This window comes from Ambystoma mexicanum, chromosome 11 (assembly GCF_040938575.1).
Source record: "Ambystoma mexicanum isolate Mex_15411 chromosome 11, UKY_AmexF1_1, whole genome shotgun sequence".
Lineage (NCBI taxonomy): Eukaryota > Metazoa > Chordata > Amphibia > Caudata > Ambystomatidae > Ambystoma > Ambystoma mexicanum.
The window spans coordinates 186,993,463-187,019,526 of record NC_090934.1 but is presented as its reverse complement, the minus strand read 5'-3'; the positions used below and the strand labels follow the sequence as shown (position 1 = coordinate 187,019,526).

The 26,064-nt window shown below is 44.6% G+C and overlaps 1 protein-coding gene across 9 annotated transcripts in view; it reads left to right on the top strand.

Moving 5' to 3' along the window:
• The window catches only part of LOC138503205 (uromodulin-like), an 895,795-nt gene that overhangs the window by 429,245 nt on the left and 440,486 nt on the right, over positions 1-26,064 (top strand). For all 9 annotated transcript variants that reach the window (XM_069622787.1, XM_069622786.1, XM_069622784.1 and 6 more), the window contains one exon: positions 12,533-12,690. In XM_069622787.1, the coding sequence (XP_069478888.1) occupies positions 12,533-12,690 (158 nt within the window). The remainder of the gene's footprint in view (positions 1-12,532; positions 12,691-26,064) is intronic.

Genomic DNA, 26,064 nt, shown 5'->3' with positions numbered 1-26,064 from the left:
ATTGTAAAGAGTGGGGGACACACAATAGCCTTGGGGCACCCCACAAGTGACAGGGGTTGGTGAGGCAGATGCTGAAGGTGCAAAGACCCTCATGGATCTATTGCTCAGGAACGACTTGATCCAAGCGTTGGCTTGGTCTGAGAAGTTTGCAGCTGATGACAGGTGTTTGCAAAAGATTTTATGATCTACCAAGTCGAAAGCTGCTGATATGTCGAGTAAGAGGAGCAGAGCTAGTTTTCCTTTCTCTTTCAGCGTCTGGATTTGGGTCTTAAGGTTGATGAGGGCAGTTTCAGTTCCATGTCTAGGTCTGAAGCCAGCTTGCCTCAGACCTAGAAGGTTGTTGGTTTCAAGGTATTGTTGTATCTGCAGGTAAGCAGCACGGTCAAGAATTTTTAGAAGAAATGGGACTGTTGTAATGGGCCTGTAGTTAGCAGGGTTGTTTGGGTTGAGAGAAGGTTTTTTTAGAAGCAGAAGTACCCATGCATCTTTATGGTTGTTGGGTACTGAGCTGGATTTGAATGGCACGTTGATGGCAGATATAGTAAAGGGGGCTAGTTCCTTGGCAGCTTCCTTGACAAGGGGGGGCAGGACAAGCATTACCTTGACAGTTAGAAGGTTTAAGTTTCTGAATAATAGTTTCGACCTCTTTGATGGAAAGTGGGGAAAAATTAAATTGGAGTTGGGGTTGTGTGCCCTTGGTCAGAGATTGAGAATATGGTCACCGTAAAAATTAGGGATTTATTCATTACTATTTTGTTTTGTAACATAGAAATTTTGTCTTGGAGTGTGTTCTGTATATTAGTGCACCATTGGGTGTCTTTATTGCAAGTGTCTGAAGGCAGAGAAGGCGATTCTAGCTCCTTCAGGATATTGAAAAGTTTATTGGTGTTGGACTCCGCTTTAGAAATCCGGTCATTATAATTGTCTTTCTTGGCTTGAATTAAAGCTATTTTATAGTTGAATGAGGCTGTGGCAAAGTTAGCTTTGTTTGCTGCATTGGGAGCGTTTTTCCATAATGAATCAGACGTTCTTTTAATTTTCCTGGGGGACTTACGATGGGGAGTGTACCAGGTATTGAGGTGGGTGCGTGGTTTGGATTTGCGTTGTTTCATGGGCACTAGTGTATTGATCGCTTTGAGAATGGTGTGATTGTATAAGTCGACTAGTACTGTAGGGTCTGATGAAGTCGTGGTGGGGTTAGTGATTGGCTCCAGAAGTGTGATGAGTTTATCAAGGGTTAGATTATGTTTATCCCTGGTGAGTTTACCATTGAGGTCAGCTATCCAATCGAGGGGTTTGCCTTTACTGTGGGTAGGAGTCAAGATTCGGTGGGAGAAGCCTAATTCGGACAGAGTGTCCTTCAGGGCATAGGCTTTCTGGTCATTGGGTCGTGTAGACCTAAGTAGAGATCACCAAGGGTGATGATTTGTGACTTATTCGTAGTATTGGAGGATAACAGGTGTGAGATGTCATCTTCATATGAGGTAGTTGAGCCTGGCGGACGATAAATAAGATGCAGAGTAATGGTAGAGGTGGTTGATGTAGTTAGTTTGGCGGATAAGAGTTCAGCTGCTGGAATAGGAAGAAAAGTAATTTTCTCAAACCTAGTGAAGTCTTGTGTATGAATGCAATGCCTCCTCCTTCTTTTCGAGATGCTGGCATCTCTATCTTCACAGATAATTGAGTAATTGTCTGGGATGGCAAGTGCAGGGCCTGAGGCTGTGTGCAGCCATGTCTCAGTGATCGCAACGAAGTCAAGGTCGTGTGAGGTTATGATATCTGCAATATCTAGGGCGTGTGCTTGAAGAGATCTGGCATTTATGAGGATGGCTTTTATAGGTGATAATGTGTTGTGTAGAACTTTGGGTGGTTCTAGGCTGGTTTCCGAGGCATGTGAGGCAACTGGAGTGACTGTAGTGATTCCTAAGGTAGTGTTTTATGCGTTTAGTTGCGGGTGATGGCGTGTGAATCTATACTTAAGTCTATGGTTTCTATGGATTGTGGAGCAAGGCTGGGTAGCTGAAGTAATTAATATACTTGCTTGGTGTGGAGTATCATTCGTGGTATCAGGATGGGTGGTGGAGTGTAGAGTTGTTATATTATTGAGAGGAAGGGATTTTGGTGGGTGTGGTGCTTTGGATACAGTGGCATAACCTAGTGGCATTGTCTTAAGGGGCCAAATAGATGCATGGTCAAGACAAGGTGGTAAAAAGCTAGATGGTGGTATCAAAGCTGATAGTGGTAGGTTAGATGACTGTGTCAGATAGACGGTAGGCACCCTGTGGTCAGTAGAGAGATTCATGTGTCTCATGTGATGACAGGTTGGGATGATTGCTATAGTTGGTAGGCTCCAGAAAACCAGAGAGCTAAATAGGCTAATTAGAGTTAGGTGGAGTTCTTTCATGGCTGTGCTGGCTATTCGTGAACAGTAATTTGGGAGTCACACAGAGGTAGCACAATGCAAGTGGTTTACTCTGAACAATTACGAGGATCAATTTATATCAATGGGCGAGGCCAATGCTAGTCATGACATTGCAGTGAATACCTTGGTAGGGTACAAGCATCACAGTGAGTTACAAAAGTGGGGTACAGTACAGCAATCAGGAATTAAGGATACAAATAATACAATAACCAGGCATAGTGTGACACTAGTACATCAGGGATCTAAGCTCTCGTAGGTGCAATAACATCAACAATCAGTACAGAACAACGGGGAAGAGAGAAGCAAGGTGGGCATTTCAGTTGTGTGAAGCATGTAACAAGCACAAAAAGTACAATATTACTTATGAAAACAATAGGTGAAGCGTTATGAGCTCGTATAAAATGCCAGTAAATGGGACTATGCCAAAGTGGACGTGAAGGCAATGTCAGTTGATTTGGTATAGTAGGCAGTAGCAGAGCAATGTGTGGCGTGGCGTCACAATGAGCCGTAGGTCGAGGCTCACATCGCAAAGAATCAGGGTATATATAACGTAAAGTGCAATAGGTTGCTATAAGTGGGGGGAGCAACGATGAATTTTGGCAGTAGTAATGGGAAGTTGTGGCAATCTTTATTTAACACTTCACAATGATTCTCAGTACATGTAATGGGAAGAGATGGTGGTGTGCCGATGAACGGTGGCGGTTGCTCATCTGAGACATTAGTTCAAACGCAGGTATGGCACTCGAAGCATAATAATGCAAGCAGGCAGCGCCATTTGAGGAGATATGATACATTGTACAGAATGTGCACACAGCTAATCGCTGATAGTAGAGTTGGGGTGCAATCAAGCGGGTGATCGCAGGGTAGGCGGGACGGCGGGGGCAAGTTAGATGTATTAACTAGGGGCTAGCTATACAAGTTACTGATTGTAGTTATGGAGCAAATGGTGATCGTAGCCTTACCGCATGTGTCGACATTAATGCGGTCAGACAGGGTAGTATTTTGCATAGGGCTCCGGGCTCACCCCGGTGAACAGAGGCAAACAGGGCCTTGAGTGTGGGCCTTTGGGGTGGTGCCGGCGTCCACCTGCCAGCTTCCAATTAGTTCCTTTTGAACCTTGGAAGTCCAATCACGGCAGTCGCTCAGCAAAAACAGGAAGACAGGCAGAGCTTCCACGATGGCAGGGCACGGCGACCATCACAGGATGGGGCCGCTTCAGAGTTGCTGCAATGGTAACGCTATAGATATCCAGCAGCGTTTCAGAATACAGCAGCACATTTAGCTAGTGGAACGTGTATGCAGGCGCTCACGCTCCTCAGGAGGCCTTACAAATAAAAAATCATGCCAAGTTGTCCTCAATTGTCGCAATCCAATCCATAACATATTTCTTTTTTTCCCACAAACCCTGGGCGGTTAATTAGGTCTTCAGTTACTACATCAAGAATAACCAATAACAGTTGTATTTTTCTGCAAAAGGACCCAAAAGAGTTAATGCCATTATCAGTCACCAACTCCTGAATATCCTTATACAATGAGTTCGAAGGTGGATTCAAAATGTTAGCATAATTGCTCATCATCCTCCATTCATATCTGGACGCTAGAGAAATTAAACCCAATTCATTACGTAGTAAAGTATTTGGAACCGAAGCAGCTAAGTGGAGTGTTGTCATCCAAACTCGGCCTTGTACATTTTTTAGAAAGGGTCTGACATCTATCAGGCACATATCCAAACCGTATAACAGCACCGGTTTCACTTTCAAAACAAAAAAATCTAACAATGGTAACTCTGAAAATTGACAGTATTTGCAATAGATCACTCTCATTTGTGAAAGAAGTGGCCGTAATTTCTCATTAAGAATACTTTCCACATTGCAAGAGAGGATATATTGCACAGATTGTATCCCAGATACTTCATATGCACAGGTTGGTCAATGTAGGTACCCTCAATAGACCTTTTGTAAGGCTTCAACTTCTTACCACCTGTGAAGATCATAATCTTAGATTTATTGGGATTGGGTTGTAAATTATGCTTGAGTGCAAAAGATGAAACCATTCGTAATTTATTTTGAAGCTCCAATGTACACAAATCTTACCCAGTCTCACTGGGAAGATGTTTGAGTCATTCCATAACTCATCCAAGTCACATTAGTACAGATTGAATAGAGTAGATGCTAGGTTGCACCCCTGCTTAAACCCCACATATGTTGGTATTGTGTCGGTCAATGCGCCTTCTTGATGAATTCTTACCCTATACAAGGTATTCTCTTGTAACATAGAAATTAAAAGAATTATCGATAGGGGTACACCCAACTTAATCATTTTGTTCCACAATATTTCTCAAATTACACTGTCAAATGCTGCCGTCATATCTAATACAACCATATTAGGATGGATTGCACTGGATTTGATCCTTTGCTCTTAGTTTGGGCCAGAATGTGTGATAAAATAGTCAAATTTAGTGCTGTATCCATATTTTTACAAAGCCCAATTTGAAATTTCAAAAAAGTGTCATGTGCTACTATATGTTTTTTGAGTTCATGAAGAATTAAAATAGAAAATATCTTGGCAGAAGCGTCTGTCAGAGCGATGGGTCTGTAGTTTTCGGGACGCGCAGGATCTCCCTTCTTAAAAATTTGAACAATTATCGAAGACAATCAAGATTCAGGAATTATCTGTACTTTAAAAATATATTCAAATGTATCCTTCAAAATACTCTCCCAGAACCTTCAGTCATATTTGTAGACACATGCTGGGATGCCATCCGGTCCTGCAGCTTTAGAAAAGTTTAATTTCGAGATTGCCCATTCAATGTTAATAAGTTTCCATTCTAGTTTTCCCATGATTGATTTTGGAATTTATGAACATGTAGTACCTGAAAAACACAAAGGTAGATGAAATACCCTTGCCATGTGTTTCTTCCATACTTCTGCAGAGATAGAATAATGAATTGCTTCTCTGTGATTGCAATTGTCCTGCATAATCGTGGACCAGATAGATTTTGTATTGTGCTTACAAATGTATCTTATAATTTTTTAATTTTCCAAATTATGCATTTTCATTTTGATTTGTTTCACACTATTTATATAGTTGGAGAATACATTTCTTTGTAAGTTTATAGTGAGTAATTACAACTATTTCTCAAGCTCCTCCGTTCTCTATTTTTTTTCTTTTCGTTTTAACATATTGAGTTCCAAATTGAATGAAAACTTATGACTGCATTTAAAAGGTTTTTGTTTGCTAGGAAGATATTCCAGTTTTAGTGAAATAATGTTGCTTACATGTTCTTCAATTGCACAAATGCTCCTATTTTTGTTAGACACGTGCCCAAGCTTTTCCAGCTATTGGGAAACCATATTAGTAATTTGTTTACACAGTTTATTGTTCCAACACAAAGAAATTAATAGACGATCTGGTTCCAACAACCTCAAGGTCGGATTGGTGCAGAACTTTGTCGATGCAATATTTATCCTCAACTGAATTAAGAAGTGATCATTCAATTTAACATTGTGAGCAAACAATGGTTCACAAAGGTTGCTAATTATTTTGGAAACACAAAAATAATCAATTACTGAACAGACTGAACCACGTTTCCATGTATATTTAGGAGAGTTGTCTGCAGATTTAAAAAGGATAGATCCCATTCTGAAAAATAAGCAGCCCATCTTTTACCTCTACGCTTTGACAGTGACTCACCAAAGTCTTGAACGTTCGAGGAGTCCACATGACCACTCTCGTAACAACTGGAGTTGAAGTCCCCACCCACAATTAGCTCATACTTTGGATTGTACAAAAAGCCACCTTCAAGGATTGTGTCAAGCTGATTGAAGATGTTCTCCTGAGTAATCTTAGCAGGATTCCAGTACAGGCATATAAGCAGCAGGTACATTTATATACTATCCTTTAAACATAATTCAACCACCAACTGATGTTCAGAACAATAAAGAAGTCTGAATGCTATCCTTAAAGCATTATCAATAGCAATCACAAGATCTTCTGCAGGTCTTCCTGTCAGGACTATAGTAGCAGATGAAGAATAAACAGTGTAACCATCCAAGTAAAATAAACCAACCTTCATAGTTTCTTGTCAGAATATAACATTGGGTTTATGTGATGAAGAAAGCAAGGAAAACCACCTTTGAAAATTATTTAAACCACACGGATTCCAGGAGGTCACAATTAAATTGTTTACCCACCGCTGGCTACGCAGAGTTTTCTGCAAGTTTGGTGCGAATATAGTTTTAATAAGAGGTTTGCCCCACGTCCAATATTTTATTGTACCTGCCAGAGTCAGAAACTGCGGACTGGTAGCTTTACTTAGTGCAGGATCACTATCACCAATCATAGATTTACTTTCCATTGTAGCCTCTTGAATAAATGGAGTCTCCACAAATACCTTTGCATACTCTTTTGTTTTGAAAAGTTGAATCGACAATCCTAAATGTAAAAATAATAATTCTAGCCATCAAAGGGTTGAATCCTGGACAATATCCAGGGGAAGATGGATTCAGCTTTTTACAAAGGTCATGCAGCAGTCCTTAACCCCTTTCTCTTCTGTCAGGAGAAGCATTCCCCCCTTCATTCACAAAGAAGGGAAAGACAGCATGAGATGCGAGTCGCATAGATCTATTTCTTTGCTGAATCTTGATGTCAAGATTTTTACAAGGATATTGGCAACACAACTGGAAGGGGTACTCCCTAATTAGTGCATCTGATCAGTCTGGCTTAGCTAGAGGTCGGCAGGGGCTGGACAACATGAGAACAATCCTCAGTCTCTTGGCCCTTCTGTAAAAGAGTTGAGATGATGTGATTGTTTTGACCCTTGGTGTAAACAAAAAAACAAATTCATTGGGAGAATTGGCGGTTTCTCATAGGGGTACTTCAAATATTTGGTTTTGGAAAGGGATGGCAGATCTGGTTGTGCAAATTTGTATTCTGAACCATCTTCTAGCTTGGGGGTGAATGGAGCGCACTCAAGGACTGTCCCTTTACCCAAAGGCATGCATCAGGGCTGCCCCTTGTATCACATAGTGTATGCCCTGGTCATTAAACCTCTAGATGCCAGGCTGAGGAGTAATGTGAGATCTAGGGGCCTGTCGGTACATGGTTTAGAGTACAAACTTGCTTTGCTTGCAGAGGATATCTTGATGGTCGCGACGGACCAGAGGAACACCCTTGGGACAATCTGTGGGAGATTGCGGGCTATGGGGATTATTTGGGTGTCAAGGTAAACCATAATAAATCAATAGTTTTCCCTGTGGGGGGATTTCATTAGAAACGAAAGCCTACCTGTTAAACTCGTCATTTCGATATGTGAAGGATAAGATCTGGTATTAAGTGATAGTTATAGCCAGATCTAACGAGAACATGTTCCCGAGAGAATTATCTGAAGTTATGGATGGATATTGTCAATGAAGTGCACAAATGGGATAAGCTGACCCAATCATGGATTGCCCGCTCAAATAGTATTAAAATGAACAACATTCTGCGTTTTTCATGCTTATATCCAATACTCACATACTGAGAAATATCTTCATACAATTGAAAAAACTCACCTCCAAACTCCTCTAGAAGGGGGCAAAACCTAGAATCGCGTATGGGGTATTGATTTTTCCTAAAGAAAGGTGGGAGGCTCCCAGATTTCTAAATATATTTTAGGGCCTCCCAATTGAGAGTGATTAATGATCATCTCAACCCGAACACAACCAAAAAGTGGGTAGCTCTGGGAAATGCGGCACTGTTCCCAGTGTGCCTCAGTGATTGGTTGTGGGTCCTGCGAAACAAGATTTTCACAAGAATTTTGTATCCTGCAGTGCTCGGGGTCCTCTGGGATATATTAGGTAGCACAAGGATGCTAGATGATTGTTCACTTGGCTGTCTCCATTGAGTAGCATTTGGCCCACTCTATGAGAGACCTTTTGGCCGAACACAATATATTTCCGATTTGGTAGGAAGGATTTCTGAAAAGGAAAGGTCAATGTGGTACGAGGGCTGATTGTTAATGATCTGTCGGTGAGAGAATTCTTTGAGAATTGGTCACCTATGTTTGTTTTTATATCTACAGTTAAGGTGAGTGCTCCTGTCCAACTACATGCTTAGGAGAGACGACAACAATAAAGAGTATATAAAGAGTTAACCTTTAACAAACCACTAAAGAAAAAATAAGAAAAAGAAAGAGAAAAGAACAAAAAAACAAGCTCTTTATCTTTACTTTATTCTAGTTATAATGCGCATCCATAAACCCGTAGGTGTGAGGGTGCAGACAAAACAAACAATACAGAAAACCACATATGGGCTCCATTAAAGACACAGTCCGGAGGGAAAAAAAAAACACCATACAGAGAGGAGGACGAAAGTATGCTTATCGAAAGAGCCACGTCTTGAGCTCTTTTTGTAAACAGGCTCAGGGACAGAGAACTTCTCAACAGTGCTGGCAAGGCATTCCATAAAGTAGGGACAGCACCAAAGAACGCTCCACCCTGGGCCTTCTTAGTTTTACATCTGGGCAGGAATAAGAGATTTTAGTTTCTCGATCTCAAACTTCTCTGATTAGTTTTTTCTGTGATATAATCTTGTAAGTAGGTCGGCATAGTCCCCATTCGGCACTTGAATCTAGACAATGTACACATTTTACAACTAACATCAGACAGTTAAAACACCAATTTTCATTTCATAATTTTCAGCCTCAACCATATCAATGGCATACACTTAATCACAATAAAAAGGATAAACCCCACAGTCCAACCTAGGGACATTGTTAAGGTAACTCCGAGGAGGTCTCAATCAGCTAGCTTGACAGTTACTTTTCTCCACCAACCTCCTCCAACCTAAGTGCTTTTAGGAAGGTGACCACTGTAATTACTGTGGAGGTTGTATGACCAGATAGGCAAGATGACCAGATCACCTCGACTCCCCCAACATCAGGGAAGGTAGAAACGTTTTTTAAATATTTCACTTAATGCGGGACAAGCAATAAATACAGGCTTCAAAGTTTCATACATGTCCTATTCTTACAATACCGACAACCTAACTGTTCCCCATCCATGTAGCCCATTCTGGACATGATTTCCTTTGTCGGAAACAAGTTCCAACAGAATCTTAGAAATGAGCAACAAGCCCACTTTGTGGGATACACTGCCAGAAATGGGGTTAAAGTTCCCAATTTCTTGTGATCGCACTGTAGGTGGGAAAGAGATGAATATTCATGCATTCTTTCCGTGGTTTCAATCCAGCCTTGTTCAAGTACGCATTTCTTCAACCGCTCAGGGTTTTCACACAATTCCGTAAGTGAGCTATTCACTTTCCTTAGCACAGAACTACCGTGGTCATGTAACTCATTCACCCATGTACTGCTCCTCCCCTCCAGGATATATTTTAAATCTTCAAACAGGGAACCCCCACAGGGCTCAACATTTTCCTCAATATTGACAGAAATTTCTGCAAAAAAAGTGCTGCCAGGGAGGTAATGCCTAGATCATAACAGATTACATCCATGGGGACTGCATTAAGCACCCTTTACACTCTAGGCCAGACCAAAGCTTTAAGATAATGCAAGAGGTCCAGTAAGTATAATTAGTAAGTGTCCATACCATATAGGATATGGGGGACCAATTTCCCTTCATAATATTTGAGGGCTGATTTCAGAGTGTACTTACCATACCGACTATCAACCCTCACCAATTGATTTACTTGTGGAAGAATCCGTTCTCTAACCAAGGCTTTCAGCTTGGTCTGGCCTGAAGTTGCCTGGATAAAAAAAAAACAGGTATACCAATGAGTCCACTCTCGCTATCGCTTCACAACCTGTATGCCATTTGAAGTTAGCCTTACTCCTACCCTTAGAACACTGTAGTAGCTCAGTTTTTGATGGGTTAATCTTAAGGTAGTGGGTGTGAGTGTAAGCATCAAAGGCATTGAGTAGCCTTTGAAGTCCCACAGATGTAAGAACGAAAATGAGAAAATCGTCTGCAGAAGACAGCCATACGGCCTCTACTGGTCAATTGCTGGAGTAACAAATGTAGCACATCTTAGATGTTCACCTATATTTGACGACAAGGTAGAGGTTAAACAGGTAGGGTGCTAAAACGCACCCCTGCCCGACCCCCGTACCCATAGATATACAATGAGAAAGCACTCTAGCACGATTCAACTGCACCTGAGTTTTTGTCTGCGTACATATACATATATCGCATTTGAATAGAGCACTGTTGCTGAGGGAGCCACCGGATGACCTGCTTGTCTGAGATCAATAGGGGCAGGATATAGGATTAGAACTGGACAATCGGTCGATAGGTCTGACCTCGATAACAACACAATGCAAACTGCACGCCCTAAAATTGCTCCAAAGAAGGCAGTATCACCCAATGCCACTGGCCAAAATGTACTCAGGGAATGATCCACTTTGTTGGAGAGAGTGTGGGCAAGGGTTGTGTCGACAATACAGGTGTATTGGAATGAGGTGTTGTTCTGTATAAACAACCTAGCTGGTGTGGACAGACAGGTTGATCATGATTCTTTTTTTGGATTATACAATGAAGAGGGGTGATATGCAGGCTGAATCATATGACACATAATCTTTTGTTGGCTGCTAGAGTGAATTTAACAAGGGTATGTAAAGGTAAAGCCTCTCCCATGGAGAAGAACTGGGTCAACACTGCCAATGATATACTCATGATAGAATCATTGATATACATGATTAATGAAATAGGAAAGAATATCCAGATGGAGTCGTGTGCTCTTGGCAAAATATATGTCCCTTTATGGGAGATCGAGTTGAGGATCAAACTGAGAGCTGGCAGCATTAGTTGAACTGACAATTAAACAGAGGTGGGGTGCAATACCACAGACCAAAGATCGCAGAGTCTAAATAGGTTGGAATGTTCTATGGAAAAACCTTTGCATGGTGCTCAAAGGGAGGGGTTGGGGGGGGGGTTGAATTAATAAAATGTTACTTTTATACATTGGTTGTTTTTATTAGATGTGGCAAGCAAACTAGGTATCTTAGATAGAATGGGTACTGCCATTTGAGGAACCCTAAAGGTGTTTTGAGATTGTCTTGTGAAAACCCTCTTTTTATTACTTCTTAACTTTGTAAAAAAATTTGAAGCAGCATTCTCTATCCTTTCTTGCTTTATTTTAATAATAATAAGAACATATTTGGAAAACAGAAACTTAGAGAACGGGAGTCACTTTGTTAGGTAGCAAACTAGTACATATACTCACATCCATCCCCACCACCCTTCCTCCAGACTCCTGGGAAATTAGGAGAAAGCTGACAGTATCCTTTAGTGCAAACTAAATGTATTCTTTATCATGACATGCCCAAATTAGGAATTCCATCTAGACATAATATTGCATCACGTAACATTAACAAAAGCATGTAGATAGCCTAAGTGACCACCATACAAACAGCATTGATTATTGTGATGCTAAAAGCCACAGAAGCTGTTTTTTCCTCATTAGCCCCCTTTTCCAGGTGTCTGCTGTAGGCATTACCATGCTCTTGCTCCTCGTTAGCGTTGCCCACACTGCATCAGATTATGAAAGAGCATATGAGGAAATTTAGATGGGCTCCTCAAATTGTGCTATTTACTTTGCATCCTCTTTCTTACAGTCAACAGAGACTAAGACTGAGGCTTCTGTTGTTTTAGCTGTGTTCAGCATATACTCCTACAAGACTTTCACTGATCTTCTGCTAGCACTGCTGAGCAGTACCAGGGTGCACAATCAGTTCTCAGAATCAGGTGGTTCAATAGGTCAGGCTAATCCACTTCCTCAATCAGGAATTGGAAGACTGATTTGAGCGAGTAGGTTTCAGTCCACATAGTCCTCCCTGGACAGGACCACCAGTGTGCCTTCCAGGCAGCCCCTTACTGCCTATAATTTCCCTCTCTTACACAGCGCTTTGATAGTCATCTGCTTCTTGACTACCAGGACTTCACAACTGCATCCCTAGGGCCCTTTCTTGAGCTCAGCTTGGTGGTAGGAATGTCCCCATCAAGTGACTACTGTTCTAAATGTTTATCACTGGTATGCTACACAATGGAAGATATTTTTCATACCAATCATTTTAAATGTCGTCTATTTCTAAATTGTCCTTAATTTTATTTCTAGGTCCAAGGTGACATGGTGACCTACACAAATGCCCTCTACATTCCACCTGACTTCACACTTCCTACTATAATAAGCAGTGCTCTGAACATGTCCTTCAGCTGTACCTACAACATGATAATGCAGACAAGCCTACAAACCACTCTACAGCCATTGAACGGGTAGGTGCATGTGAATAAGGGATGCATAGAAAAGAGGGGTAGGCAAGCCTTAAAGTGCTTGACTCAAATCCTCACCCACACCATTAAAATTATGGTTTGAATCCGTTGAACTGCTATAGATTGACTTATAAAGCCTTTCAAATTTTACCTTAGAAATCTCAATTCGCTTTGTTTATGGTTTGAATAACTTGACGATATTTCTTTAGGGTTTTCTCTCCTTTGTACCCCTCTCAACCCCACATTGTATTTACTCTGTTTCTATAATTTAATGTATAACAAATAATGTACGTGGAGATGCGGCTGCGTGGAAAGTATTCATGCAAGGATAATACCTGCAACCCTCCCCAAAATAAAAACCACACTTGAGTGACTCACCTCTCACTTTTAACTCAAGAACGTATGACTATGTTTTTGGTATTAAGAGTTTTTACATTGTGATTGGCTCTTCCCACTGCACCCAATCGCATTAAAGCTTTTCATATGTTAGGGGCTTTGGATTGAGGATCAGGAAATTAAGCTGCTTGAAAGGGCCTCCTAGTGACAAACAGCAGTCCCAGTACTTTTTATTACAAAAACCTACATAAATAACAATAAGGAACCCAAAATGTCGCTTTTGTTTGTTGGTGTCTGATTGAACATTTGGACATTATTTATTGGTGAATTGCGCTCATGCCTTTTGCACACTAGTTGCTTCAAGGTGTCTATAGTAAACGTGAACGGGGTCGGGTGGGGAGCTCCTTCAGGGTGCCTAACAGACAGGAGTGTATTAGGGGGATGTGGTTGTAGGTATAGTTTCACTACATCCGAGATGAACCAATTTAACTCTAAATGTATTCTTCTTTGATGTGGGTGTGAGACCCAACAGGCACGATTGGAAACTTCTTAAGACTTCCTTTTGCCTTCTGCAGTGTAAGCAGCACCTCAGTCCAACATCCTGCAATCAGTGAACAGGACCAAAATAGGTGATACAAGGAGGCTCAATCTGTTTGGAATATTGGGCAAAATGGGGAGTAATCCTGTCTATTTTGTGTGTTTTTAAGGGAATAACATAGATTTGATGCAGGACATTTGGTGGTAATTGTTTGAAAAGCACATTCTTGGAAATCTTCTTAACATGTTTACATATTTTATTCTACATCTGAGAACTCCTCCCAAGTCTGTCTCCCCTTTTCCCTTAATCTGCAGTGTTGGCTAGCTACGGTTGAAGTAGATGACTCCATACCTGTAGGAGTCCATCATCTGGATCTAGCAGCACTGTAAATACAGACTCTAATGGAAATCCCCCAAAACAATCCTTCATACCTCTGAACAATTCTGTGAATTGTTGGAAACACCCTGCTTGGACAACAAACTACTTTCATTCCCACGGACAGAGCGCCTTATTACAACTGTGCCGGTCTGGAAACACTGGTGCCGGCAAGCCTACCGGCACCAGTGTTTCCGGACCGTCACAGTACAACTCTAAAGGCGGGTGCCGTCCCGCCGCCAGGGTAAGACCTGCCGGGCGGGGCGGAATCTGCCCGCTGAATTTCATGGAAGCACCGACACCGTTATTAACTCCATGGGAATGGGAACTAACAAAATTACCGGCACCTGACTTCCCGGCCACCGGGTTTGTAAGTCAGGTGCCAGTAATTTGTTTCAGGTCTGGCGGCAAGCCGCCTGTATCACCGGCAGGCTTACCACCAGACCCGTAATGAGGCCCAGAATCTTTGATACCAACCCGTTATTATCCCAGTGCATGAAAGGCAGAAAACAGCCAGTTTCTGATTTCTGGTTATCTAAGTGGGACCGAATAAACTTCTAAATTAGGGTGAATCTCGTTCAGGAGGTTTCTGTGGCCTACTTATCCTTTACCATGAGTCCTCCTAGAAGCATTGTTCAAGGCAAAGATTTGTACTGTAGTATTGAGTGTGTGTGCCCTCTCAGGCATGTGCTTGGCCCGTGTTGGTATGTGCTGAAAATGACTACGGTCTAAAGTCTCTGCATCCAGTCGCACTGTGATCTTCCTTTTGTCCATTTTCGTATCTTTAGCTACCTAATTCTTGAAGGTGGAATTCTTTGTTACAATGGCACAGGACCAATCTTTATTTTGTTTAAGTTTAGCATCCTTTGAACTACCCACTCTCAACATTTACGGCCCGATTAATGGAATAAAATTTTGTGGAAAAATGTGCGCTTGCGTTCAAAAGGCACGCAAGCGCCCGCATTCGAATTCATGGAACACAATGCGCGGGGCTTACTGGTGACTTACGACAAATCCGCGCTGGTCAAACACGTCATAGCGCCACTACAAACGCCTTGCGCAAGACTCCCAGTGAAGAGGCGTACCGTCTTGCGCAGTCACTAAAAAAGTGGGCGGAACACGTGGAATGGGGAACAACAAGCGTAAATGTGGACGTTACGTGGGAAGTACCACAGTAAAATACTTGCAACGCCCACACACGTGCTAACAACATGTATTCATGGAAACGAACAGGGCTCACCGGTGCGCGGCAAAAGACACGCAAACCCAGAAACACGTCTGCCACGCGAAAGCTGGCATAAGCGTCACCGCGCACCAAAAACAATACATAAAAGTGCACGTGAAAAATAAACATGCGTTACAGCTATGATGAATGTACCATTTCTTGCATCAGTGAATGTGGGACATCGAGGGGGAGTAGAAGGATAGCCAGGGCCCGCATTTTTTTTACCCAGGACCAGCCTTTTTGGGATGCCTGATGACCAGGTCTATGGCAGGTATAGGTTTCCACCTCATATCATCTTAGACCTGGTCACTGAGCGGGAGGATGACCTTACATCACCCACCCTGTGCTCCCAAGCACTGAACCCCTTGGAAAAGGTGCTCAATGTACTGTTTATTTTGGCCACTGGGTCATTTCAGCAGACAACTGCTATAGTTGGGGGCGTTTCACAGCCCACGCAGTCATGCTGCCTACACCAGGTGTTTGCAATCATGACTGCACGCCACTCTGTCCATAGGCACATATTCATGCCCAGAACACCCGCAGAAAGGCAGGACTTTTATGGGGTGGCGCACTTCCCCAAAGTGCTTGGTGCCACTGATTGCACTCATGTGGCCCTACGTCCACCTAAGGCCACAGTGCACATCTATCGCAATCGCAAGCACTGTCATTCCATCAAAGTGCAGGTTATAGGTGATGCCATGGGAATCATTACCTCTGTATATGCCAACTATCCAGGGTCCACCCATGATAGTTTCATATTCAGAATGTCACCCCTACACCGGGACCTGGAAGCTGGGAGACATGGCAACACATGGCTCATTGGTGAGTACAAATGGCCATGCACATGCATGAATGTTAGACACAGACAACTAGACAAAGCCAACTAATGACAACCATTCTCAGCTCCCCAGGGGACAGTGCCTACCCTCTGAGCACCTACATGACGCCGCCAATACGGAACACCACCATACCACCCCAGGTAAGATACAACGCAGCCCATATTGCAACTAGGGCCATAGTGGAGCGCACATTCAGAGTGCTAAAGTCACACTTCCGCTCCCTTGACCACTCTGGTGGACAGCTACTATGTGCACCACAAGTAGTGTGCAGGATCATTGTGGCAGCATGTGTACTGCACAACCTTGCAACACAGCGTGGCGTACCGGTGGACATGGTGGTGCCCCCACATCCCCAGCCACATGCATGCCCGCTGCGCATGGGAGGGGAAAGGGCACGTGGCGAGGTAGCCCGTACCCAGCTTGTGGCACAATTGTGCACCTAAAATCCAATCCCTTATGGAGTGCACACAGGCAGCACATTCCAGGTGACAATTGATGATGACAAAGGGACAATCAACTGTCCCAAGCTTACCACCCTGAGAATGTGTCCTTGGAAGTGCTACATTGTGTGCATCCCTAACTACTTAAACTAACCCAATCTCGTGTGAACAAAAGGCACTCATTAAAGATGCAGTATGCCACTAACCACATGCAAAAGTACACATCTAAATGCTGGTATGTCATCTAAACCCTCCCAAACTTCATGTCACCCGGTTGCCACACCATGCCATGGCATGCAATGTCAAAAGTGACAACTAAATGCCCAACACATAGCACTACTGTCACAAAGTGAACTCCGATAAACGGAACTAGGTCAGAAATAACCCGCTCTCGCACATCAAAATAAAATTGTACACAGGAACCTCCATTGTCCAGCACAACATATCATAAACACAGGACCCAACAGTGACAATGTCAGACAGTGACCAATCACAATAGAACAAGTGCCTCAATGTGACAAAACTACCACATGGACCCCTTCTATCTTGAGTGTGGCTCTGCTAACTAAAGGGGGCAGGGAAACGCATACAGCAGGAAAGCCAACAATAATGGAGACAGGCAAGGTAATACATGAAGGAGTAACATGAAAAAGGACATTTTTCATTGTCCAAACAAAAAGGTATGCTAACCATGCACTGGACAAACAATCATAAATCCCCACTGGGGGTGTATACACAGGTTGGACTTCAGACTGCCCAATTAAATAATGGAAGTCCAATGCCTCTGTATAAGTAACTTTAACATGCTGCCCTCCTTGCAAGCCCATGGAAAGGGGAAGCAGGAGTGGCATATGTGTCTGCACCCTAAGGCACAAACAAGGAGTGTACCAACACGAGACAAGCCTGTATGGGCCCAGCCGGAACACACAGTGGAAGCCTTTGGATGCCACACAAAGCAACACACTGTCACATGAATTCACAATAGACAAAAAAAAAAAAATCACAAATGGCCATAGTGGAATGGGGGGGCACCCAGGAGGGAAGAGGTGCAGGGTGCACCTCAACACCCACATGCGTGGATGTTGAGAAGAAAAAAACACACCTTTATGGGTTAATGGCCTGCACGGCTAGCATAGAGTGGGAGAGGTGTCAATGCTGTCGTGACCCTCTGGTGTAGCATTAGAAGGTGTGCGTGGTAATGGAGGCTGACTACATATAGTACTGGTCTGGTCCTCAATGGCAGCGACCATGCAGAACTGATAGGTTTGATTCTACAGCATGATGGTCCGGAGGTCCGCATGCACCACCTCACGTGATGCACAGAGTTCCGCTTGCAAGACCTCATGGGATGCACGGATCTCCGCTTGCAAGATCCCACAGGTTGCACATACTTCGACAGAGATGTTGTGCATCAACTGGTCAATCTGCTGTTCTGCCCGTCTACTGTGGAATAATTTGAGTGCACCCAGAGTAGATCTGAGGGAGGTATTCTCTTCCCTCAGGGCAGCCCTGTGGGCCTTAGCCGCTGCAGCTATGGCTGCGCGCATAGCCCCCAGTTCAGCCCGTCGGCTCCTGTTGCTGGCCAAAATGTCCAGCCTGTGTGAGCAGAATGTGGACTGCAATACCTGCAGCTGGAGCTCCATCTGTCTTTCGGGGGAGAATGGATTTGGCCACCCTATCCATGCCCTGAGCCAACATCTCACATGATTCCCCCTGTTGTTGTGCAACAGCATACATGGCTTTCTCCCACACAGTATTCCCGGGTGGCACACGGCCACCGCGTTGCCGGACACCACACCTGCCGGACCCAAGGATACCTGGCCCTTGCTGCGCTGGCACTGCCTGTGGCTGCAGGACTGCATTCCTCCCTTGATCAGCTGCCCCAGGAACTGGAGCCAATACTGTGGAGCGTGACACTGCAGCCATAACCACCACAGACAGACATTCCAACACTGACTGGCCCCGTGAGGGGTCTACCCCCCCTTCAGGTGTTTGGGACAGAACAGCACCCACAGTAGAATCACTTAACTGCAACAGCAATGAGGGTTCCATGTCCGTTTCAGCAGCAGAGGCATAGGCTTCCTCAGAGGTGTACTCAGACACACCCCTGACCAGGGTGGTCTGTAGCACCAATGGATTTTCATGGGCTACCACACCACGTCCTCTACTGGTGCCTGGTCGTGGCTCAGAATACATTTCCTCTTCCACCATCTCCTCCTCCTCCATGTCCTCCTCCACTGCATCCAGTGCCTCATTGCCTGCACAAATTCAAAAAATGATATGAATACACATGTAAACAGCATAGGCCACACTCATAGGTATCACAATGTTGTCAGCCAACACATAAACCTGCCATGTCACACATGGTACAAACTCAGGCACGCACGCAGTGTCAATGAAAGGGAAGGGTAGCATGAAAGCAGACATGGATGTGTGTCAAAGGGCAAAAGAACACATGTACTGCATGGTGCATAGCACCTGCTTCACACACAAGCATGTGACTGGCATAGTCCTTCCACAAACATGACTGATGCTAATACACAGATGGCATGTAGCATAGCCATGCCAGAACTGTCAACCAGCCTGAAATGGAAGTTGAAGACTACTGTCCATGAGTCATGTGTAATGCATGTCAGATGACATTACATGGAAATCACAATTTGAAAACACATGTGTCACAGGGTACAACAACTCTAGGGTGGTGTAATACAGGGAAGGCAGGCACACTGATTCCATAATGCTAGGTCACATTGACATCACGCAAGTGAATAGGCACGTTGAAGGGGAGAACAGGGTTTTGAAGTGTGAGGGTGCAGTGCAGTATATGTGAACTGCCTCAACTATGAATAAAAACACGTAACCAGTCATGTCAATGTTGCAGCCTGATGGCAGTGTAAGGTTAAGTGTACAGTAACCCCCCACCGCACCCAAGTGCGAGGGATGGTTGAGAGACAGTGCATGGGTAAAAATGGTGGCTCAGAGGATAGTTTCGTAGCTCACAGTGGGCAGGTGACAAGTGCATTCTCTCAGTCATCTGGGACTACAGTAGGGGAGAGGAGGACAGAAAGCACAACACATGAGGAAGCATCAGAAGTGCCTCTAGAGCCAGAGAAGCTACACCTCCAGTTACATAGAGGCAGGGAGGCTGTACCAGATGGAGGTCACAGCTCAACACAGATAATAACCACAAACTAATTGCCATGAGGAGCAACTGACCCTGAGGGAGTACGAAAGGGATGATCAAAGACCATGAGAAGGAAGTAAATACTGGAGATGGAGTCAAAGAAATTGCTGGCACAGGACCCATAGGGCCTTGCTGAGAATGCACAGGGTTCAGGAATAAACACTCATAGCCACTGTGAGCCTGTGCCACCATCACAGTCCTAGGGAGATACCTGGCAGTAAGCCTAAAGGACTTTTCACACAGTCCAGGTCTGGCTCAGTTGCAGAGGGAAGAGTGTTGAATCACAGAAATCCTGGTTAAGCCCATTGCAGTAGTCCACCATAGGAATTACCAGTCCTCTGGAGACAGTGAGCTGCTGGGGGAAGGAGAAGAAAGAAAGAATGCCTCTGAGGAGGTGCAGCTGGCAGGGTGACCTCTCCGAGACATCAGACATGTGACGATAGAAGGCGAGTGTTGAGTGGAAGATCAACACAGGCTATCCGCCACCACAGGTTGAAGCAGGAATAGGGCCAAGAGAGGCTGGACAGAGACTGTCATGGAAGGAGGGAGCAGGTGTGGTGATGAGGATTGTATCCTTGTGCAGTACATCGTTTGTATGCAGTCTGCATGACAACAAGCACGTATCAGTCCAACATTACATGGTTCACACAAAGCAGTCATGTCAATGTAGTCTGAACTGGCAGACAATCATAACACATCACCCAAGCAACATACACATGGCCTGGACACACACGCATCACCACTCACTGGACATTGCCTCATACATTGGCAGGTCTCCCACGCCTTGGATCTGCTCCACTGCAATGAAATCACTAGCGATCTCTTCATGTCCAGTGAGTTCATCATCCTCTGGTGGTGACCGACTGCCAGTCACCAGAGCAGAGGCATACTTGGCAGCCAGCTTAATTTTTGCTCAGCGTCAGAGGTCATTCCAACGCTTCAAGACATTACCAGCTGTGCGCCTCTCATAGCCCATGGCGCTAATACGGCCACAGGGGGCACGACTCACCATCGCCTTGGCGGAGAATACCCTGTGTCGGGCAGAGAGGCGGGCAGAGTTCCTCGAGGAGACTGGCAGGGAGTTTGAGAGGAGCACGTTGGAGTCCCTGCAAGCCCTCGAGGGGAGAGCACAGGCCTGCCTAGGGGAAATCGACGCAGAGTTTAATTATGCTGTTAGGGCAAATTCTCCAGAGTGGCTAATTTCCCTTACCTACTGAGTCCCTCAGCAGCTTTGCTGAATTTCTATGATTTAATTTTTCACCTGGTAAGAGTGTGAGCCTTTTTTCCCACTCTTACATGTGTTTTGCTGTGTGTTTAACATTTTTGTGTTCATAGACTGTGGAGCTTCACCTACTCCATAGGCATCATATTTGTACTGTGTGTCACACAGCACCTTTAGTGCAGTGACACAGGGTTGTCTTTTTCAGACTTCCCACTTTAAACTCCACTTTCTGGGACTGACTACTATCTCCCAGGCATGTAAAGTTGCCATTGACTTTATTAGTCTTTTTAAATTCACAGACACAGTACAAACTATCTTACTGATGCCCTGGCCGAAACTTTGGGGGGGAAATCGTGAGTTACTGGACTATCCCGCTGCCACTGTACATAGTTCTTTAGGTTTAAGTTTCCTTTTGTTATTTCTTTTCTTTGAAGTTTTTGGACTTTCCTCCACGTATTGTATATAGTTCTTCATTGTTTTTCTTCTTCTCCATATTTGGACATGGTTTTGGACAATGGACCCTGGATTTTTGTAGATAGTTCTCTTTCTGACGTATATTTTTCATTCCACCATGGAGTAATGGTTTTATTTTTATTTTTCTTTTGAGTTACTTTATGGACAAGGACCACATCTTTGCTTTCATCTTAATTTGTTTGACTTGAAATTATTTTTTCTTTTTGACTATCTTTATTTTATTTGCTCATTTGATGATGATTTACTTATTTTGTTTCATATGAGTATAACTTGAATACTGTTTTTAATATATATTTTTTTAATTCAAAATCAAAGTGGTGTCTGGTCTCGATGGTTTAGGGGAAGTTTCACTCTTGCTCACTCTGTTCTATGTCCATGATGCTGGCCTATGTTGTTCATGTGTGTGCACACATGCATGCATGTGTCATGTTTAACTTCCAATGGCATGTGGCATGTTGTGGTGTGCATGACCAATGGATGGGTGTTTAAAGTGAACTTGGAGTGTGCAGCGTGTGGTGGCATTTCATTTCACATCTGCAGAATTTATGTCTATCAGTTCACATTGTGTTTGGGGTGTCCCATGAGGCGGGGCCTGCCTGCAGGTTTCCGTCACTGGTGGTGGGGGACATGAGGCGGGGCCTGCATGCAGGTTGCCATCACTGGTGGTGGTGGTGGGGGACATGAGGTGGGGCCTGCCCGCAGGTTGCCGTCACTGGTGGTGGTGGTGGGGGACATGAGGTGGGGCCTGCCTGCAGGTTGCCGTCACAGGTGGGGGGTGGGGACATGAGGCGTGGCATGATATGATATGGCATTTATAACGCGCCTATACACAAGTGTTTCAAGGTGCAACGAGGCAAGGGAGGGGAATAAAGGGAGGACCATCAACGATCCTACTAGGCCAGGTGTCATTAAGATCTCGCAAGTGCGTGGGAAGGGGGCAGGGAAAGTGCAGTACATGGGAATGGATAATAAGAATAGGTAAGTAATGGCCAGCATGTGGCAAGTACATGGGAAGTGCAGACATCAGGTGTCAAGGGCTGGTAGGGGGCTGTAGGGCTACAGAAACAGTCCCCAAGTGATGGGGTTGCCAGGTGGCAGTGCAGGTGTGTGACGCTGGTGGGGGAGGGACCTGGGCCCAAGATCAGAGGGTGTCCAGGTAGCCAGTGCAGTTCCGGTTACAGCCAGGAGGTGGGCAGAGGAGAGGAGGAGAAAAAGCCAAAGCAAAGAGAAAGGTTTTGAGGTGCTGCCGGAACCGGAGATGGTTCTCCTCAAGTTTAAGGGAGGCAGAGAGGCTGTTCCAGAGGGAGGCACCAGCCGAAGAAAGCAATCTACCAGCAACTCTTTGCTTGGAGGAGCGACTGACCCTGAGGGAGTTGGAGGCGGATGAGCGAAAAGCACGAGAAGGAAGATATTTAGGAAGAGAGAGTTGAAGGTATTATGGCCCCAGGCCCCAGAAGGCCTTGTGGACAATGCAGAGGGTTTTGAACGTAATCCTCGCAGCCACTGGGAGCCAGTGCAGAAATTTCAGTCCTGGAAAGATACGATCCCTGGGCTTGAGGCCAAGGACAAGTCTCGCATTCCTGTTCTGGATAAGTTGCAGAGGGCGGAGAGCAGAAGCTGGCCAATTTAGAAAGAGGCTGTTGCAATAGTCCAGCCTAGAGAGAACCAGAGCTCTGGAGACAGTGAGCTTCTGGGGGAAGGAGAGGAAAGCAAGACTACCTCTGATGAGGTGTAGTTGGTAGTGTGACTTCTTAGAGACGTCAGAGATGTGAGGAGAGTAGGAGAGTGGAGTCGAAGATGACCCCGAGGCATCCCTGCAGGGTATGGTCACAGTGATGGGTGGTTCCCATATGGTGTAGGCTGCCTGCGGGGTATGGTCACGGGTGAATGGGGGTCCCATGTGGTGTGGGCTGCCTGCAGGGTATGGTCACGGGTAATGGGGGTACCATGTGGTGTGGGCTGCCTGCGGGGTATGGTCACAGGTGATGAGGGGATCCCACGTGGTGTGGGCTGCCTGCAGGGTATGGTCACAGGTGATGGGGGGTCCCATGTGGTGTGGGCTGCCTGCTGGGTATGGTCAAGGGTGATGGGGGGGTCCCATGTGGTGTGTGCTGCCTGCGGGTTATGGTCACGAGTGATGGGGTGTCCCATGTGGTGTGGGCTGCCTGCGGGGTATGGTCTACTGCCTGGGTCTGGCTGTCCCGTGAGGAGACGTCTGATTCCAGGGGAGTTGTGCCTCTATAGCAGTGTATGCGCAGGCCTTTTCAACGCGATTTCCCTGGGGTGCGGACGGGGTACGCTCAGGCCTTTCCACGCGATTTGTCTGTTGCGAGCGGGGTACGCGATTTCACTGGGGTGCGGACGGGGTACGCGCAGGCCTTGCCATGCGATTTGGCTGTTGCAAGTGTGCTGCGGGACCCCAAACTGGCCCATAGAGTCAGGGTTTGCCAAGAAGCACTTTAAGACAAGATAGCAGCACCCGTGGGATGGATGGGGGTGCAGATTAAATACTCCAACACCAAATCAATAATGACAACTCAATGGTTTGGCAAAGGGAGTCAGTTTAATGACAAGTACAAAAAACGGGGAGTTATGAATATCAGCAATGGAGCGATCTTCCTTCTCGCTTCAACTCCAACGAACTTCATAAAATCATAACATTTATACTGAAAACTCTTCATCATTGACATGTAATGCTTAAAAGTTGGCATAAAATTCTATTGGTTCGGGAAAGGTAACTTTAATATAGGTACTATATCTGCATTTGATAACAGTGTGAGGGGATTGGGTAAACACTGTCAGGTGGGCATCTGAGCCCTTCCTTCAAAATGGCTACTGCAGACGTCACTAAAAGTACAACGTCCTATTGGTTCTATTAACTATAGGACCCTAGATTACTTGGTCCATTGTGATTGGGTTGGCACCAACCCCATGCATACTTTTCTACTTTGTTTAGCAGCACCCAGAATGGTCGGCCAGGTGCGGGGTGCCCCTTGGTTCCCCGGCCTTCCTCCAATTATTGTTACAATCAATCATCACTTTAGTAGCTATGTGTCAATTATTTCACTGTGGTTGGCCTCGAGACACCATCTCCTATCTGAAAAGTTCTGATATCTTTGCCTGGCCTGCTGCCATGCGTAGGTGTGAAACTCTTGCTTCTTCTTTCTTGGCTGGTCACGTAATTCAGACACCGTGAATTTGCCTCTTTTCCATATAATTGGTGTATTTGATTTTCGTTTCACCCACCACCTGCCTTCGTCTTCTTATCTTGACCTTTCAGAGGCAGGATATTCTGTTCTTAGTTTCAATTAATTGTAGCTACTGTTCGTCTCTCCTACTGATACGACCTTGGCTTCTCTGGCACAAGGTGCCTCTGCTGAGTTTCGTTTCTGCTGCCTCTTCTCGATTTTGCTAAATATGAAGCTTTCCTTGTGTGGCCTTTGGTAAACTTGGGTTGATTCTGCTTCTTGTGCAAAGTGGAAATACACTTATATAAATTGCTTCTTTTGAGGTAGATTATGTATAGTGGCGCTTGCTGCATTATCTTTCTACTAAGCATAGCAAGCCGCACGGTTTTCTTAGCTTTCTTGCGGTTCCAAGCATATGTACACATGTAAACTGGTCGAATATCTTCATCATGCTCATGGCTTAAACTTCTTACATTTGACATCGTCCTTTCACCTTAGATTCACAATGCCCCTGGACCATGGCATTTCATCTCTTTAAGTCATTCTCTGGTCCTCCTTTCTTGTATATGTGAGTCAGTCTGGGTTCTCGTGATGTCACCATTCATCTTCCATTAGACCTTTTTGGTTTCTTCAGGGACTGCACTTAGACGATCTACATTTCGTTTCATTTGCTGATCTGGCTTTTTCAATGGGTACCTTACTGTCCATGGTTTCCTTGGTACTGGTACTTCAATAGATACTGTTCTTCTGATAGGTACTGGACATAGCCCCACTGTGGCTCTATGCTGGTTTATTTGCTCATCATACGTCCCATATTTTGGTGTGAACGTTCCTGGTATTTCAAAATGGATGGTTAGCGTGCGGGTTGTATTTGAGACTTCCTCTACACTTTCCCCTCTGAGCGATTCATCAACGACTTTCACCTCCTTCTTTGGGTCTGTTTTCTTTGGTTCCTCTGTATTCACCTTTACTTCATCACCTGGGTCAATTTTTTCTTCATCTTCTGGGTCTATGCATGATGTCTGAAGAAATGTCTCTTTGGGGTCCATATCTCTATGACTCCTTTTAGACTTCCTGCTGTTCTCACGTGTTCGTCCTTGTTCCACGTCATCAGTTGACACTATCCATTTGGGCTGCAGTAAACCCATCTTCCCACATAATTTCTATGCTTCCTGGGATATAGAAACTGTGTTCCTTCTGGTGCAAGAATGGTTGCCTTCACAAAGTCTCTTATTTCTTCATCAGTTAGGTCTTTGGGTTTCCATCCTGACTTGACATCAATCATGATCTTCATCCCTATGGTTTTTTTTTTGCAGTTTTCTGGCATTGACATATTATTATCATGATAACACAGAATCCTTGCAATATCATCATAAGCAGGGCTCCCAGGAACTTGAATGCCTCTGCCATCCATTGTGGGACCCATGAGAATAGTGATCCAAACCAACTGTCATCATCAACTTCGTCAGTTTCATCAATGATCTGATTCTGTAGTTTTGTCAGCATACATATGGCTTCTGTTAAGGTTCCATTTTCTTCATCGTGAGAAGGTATAA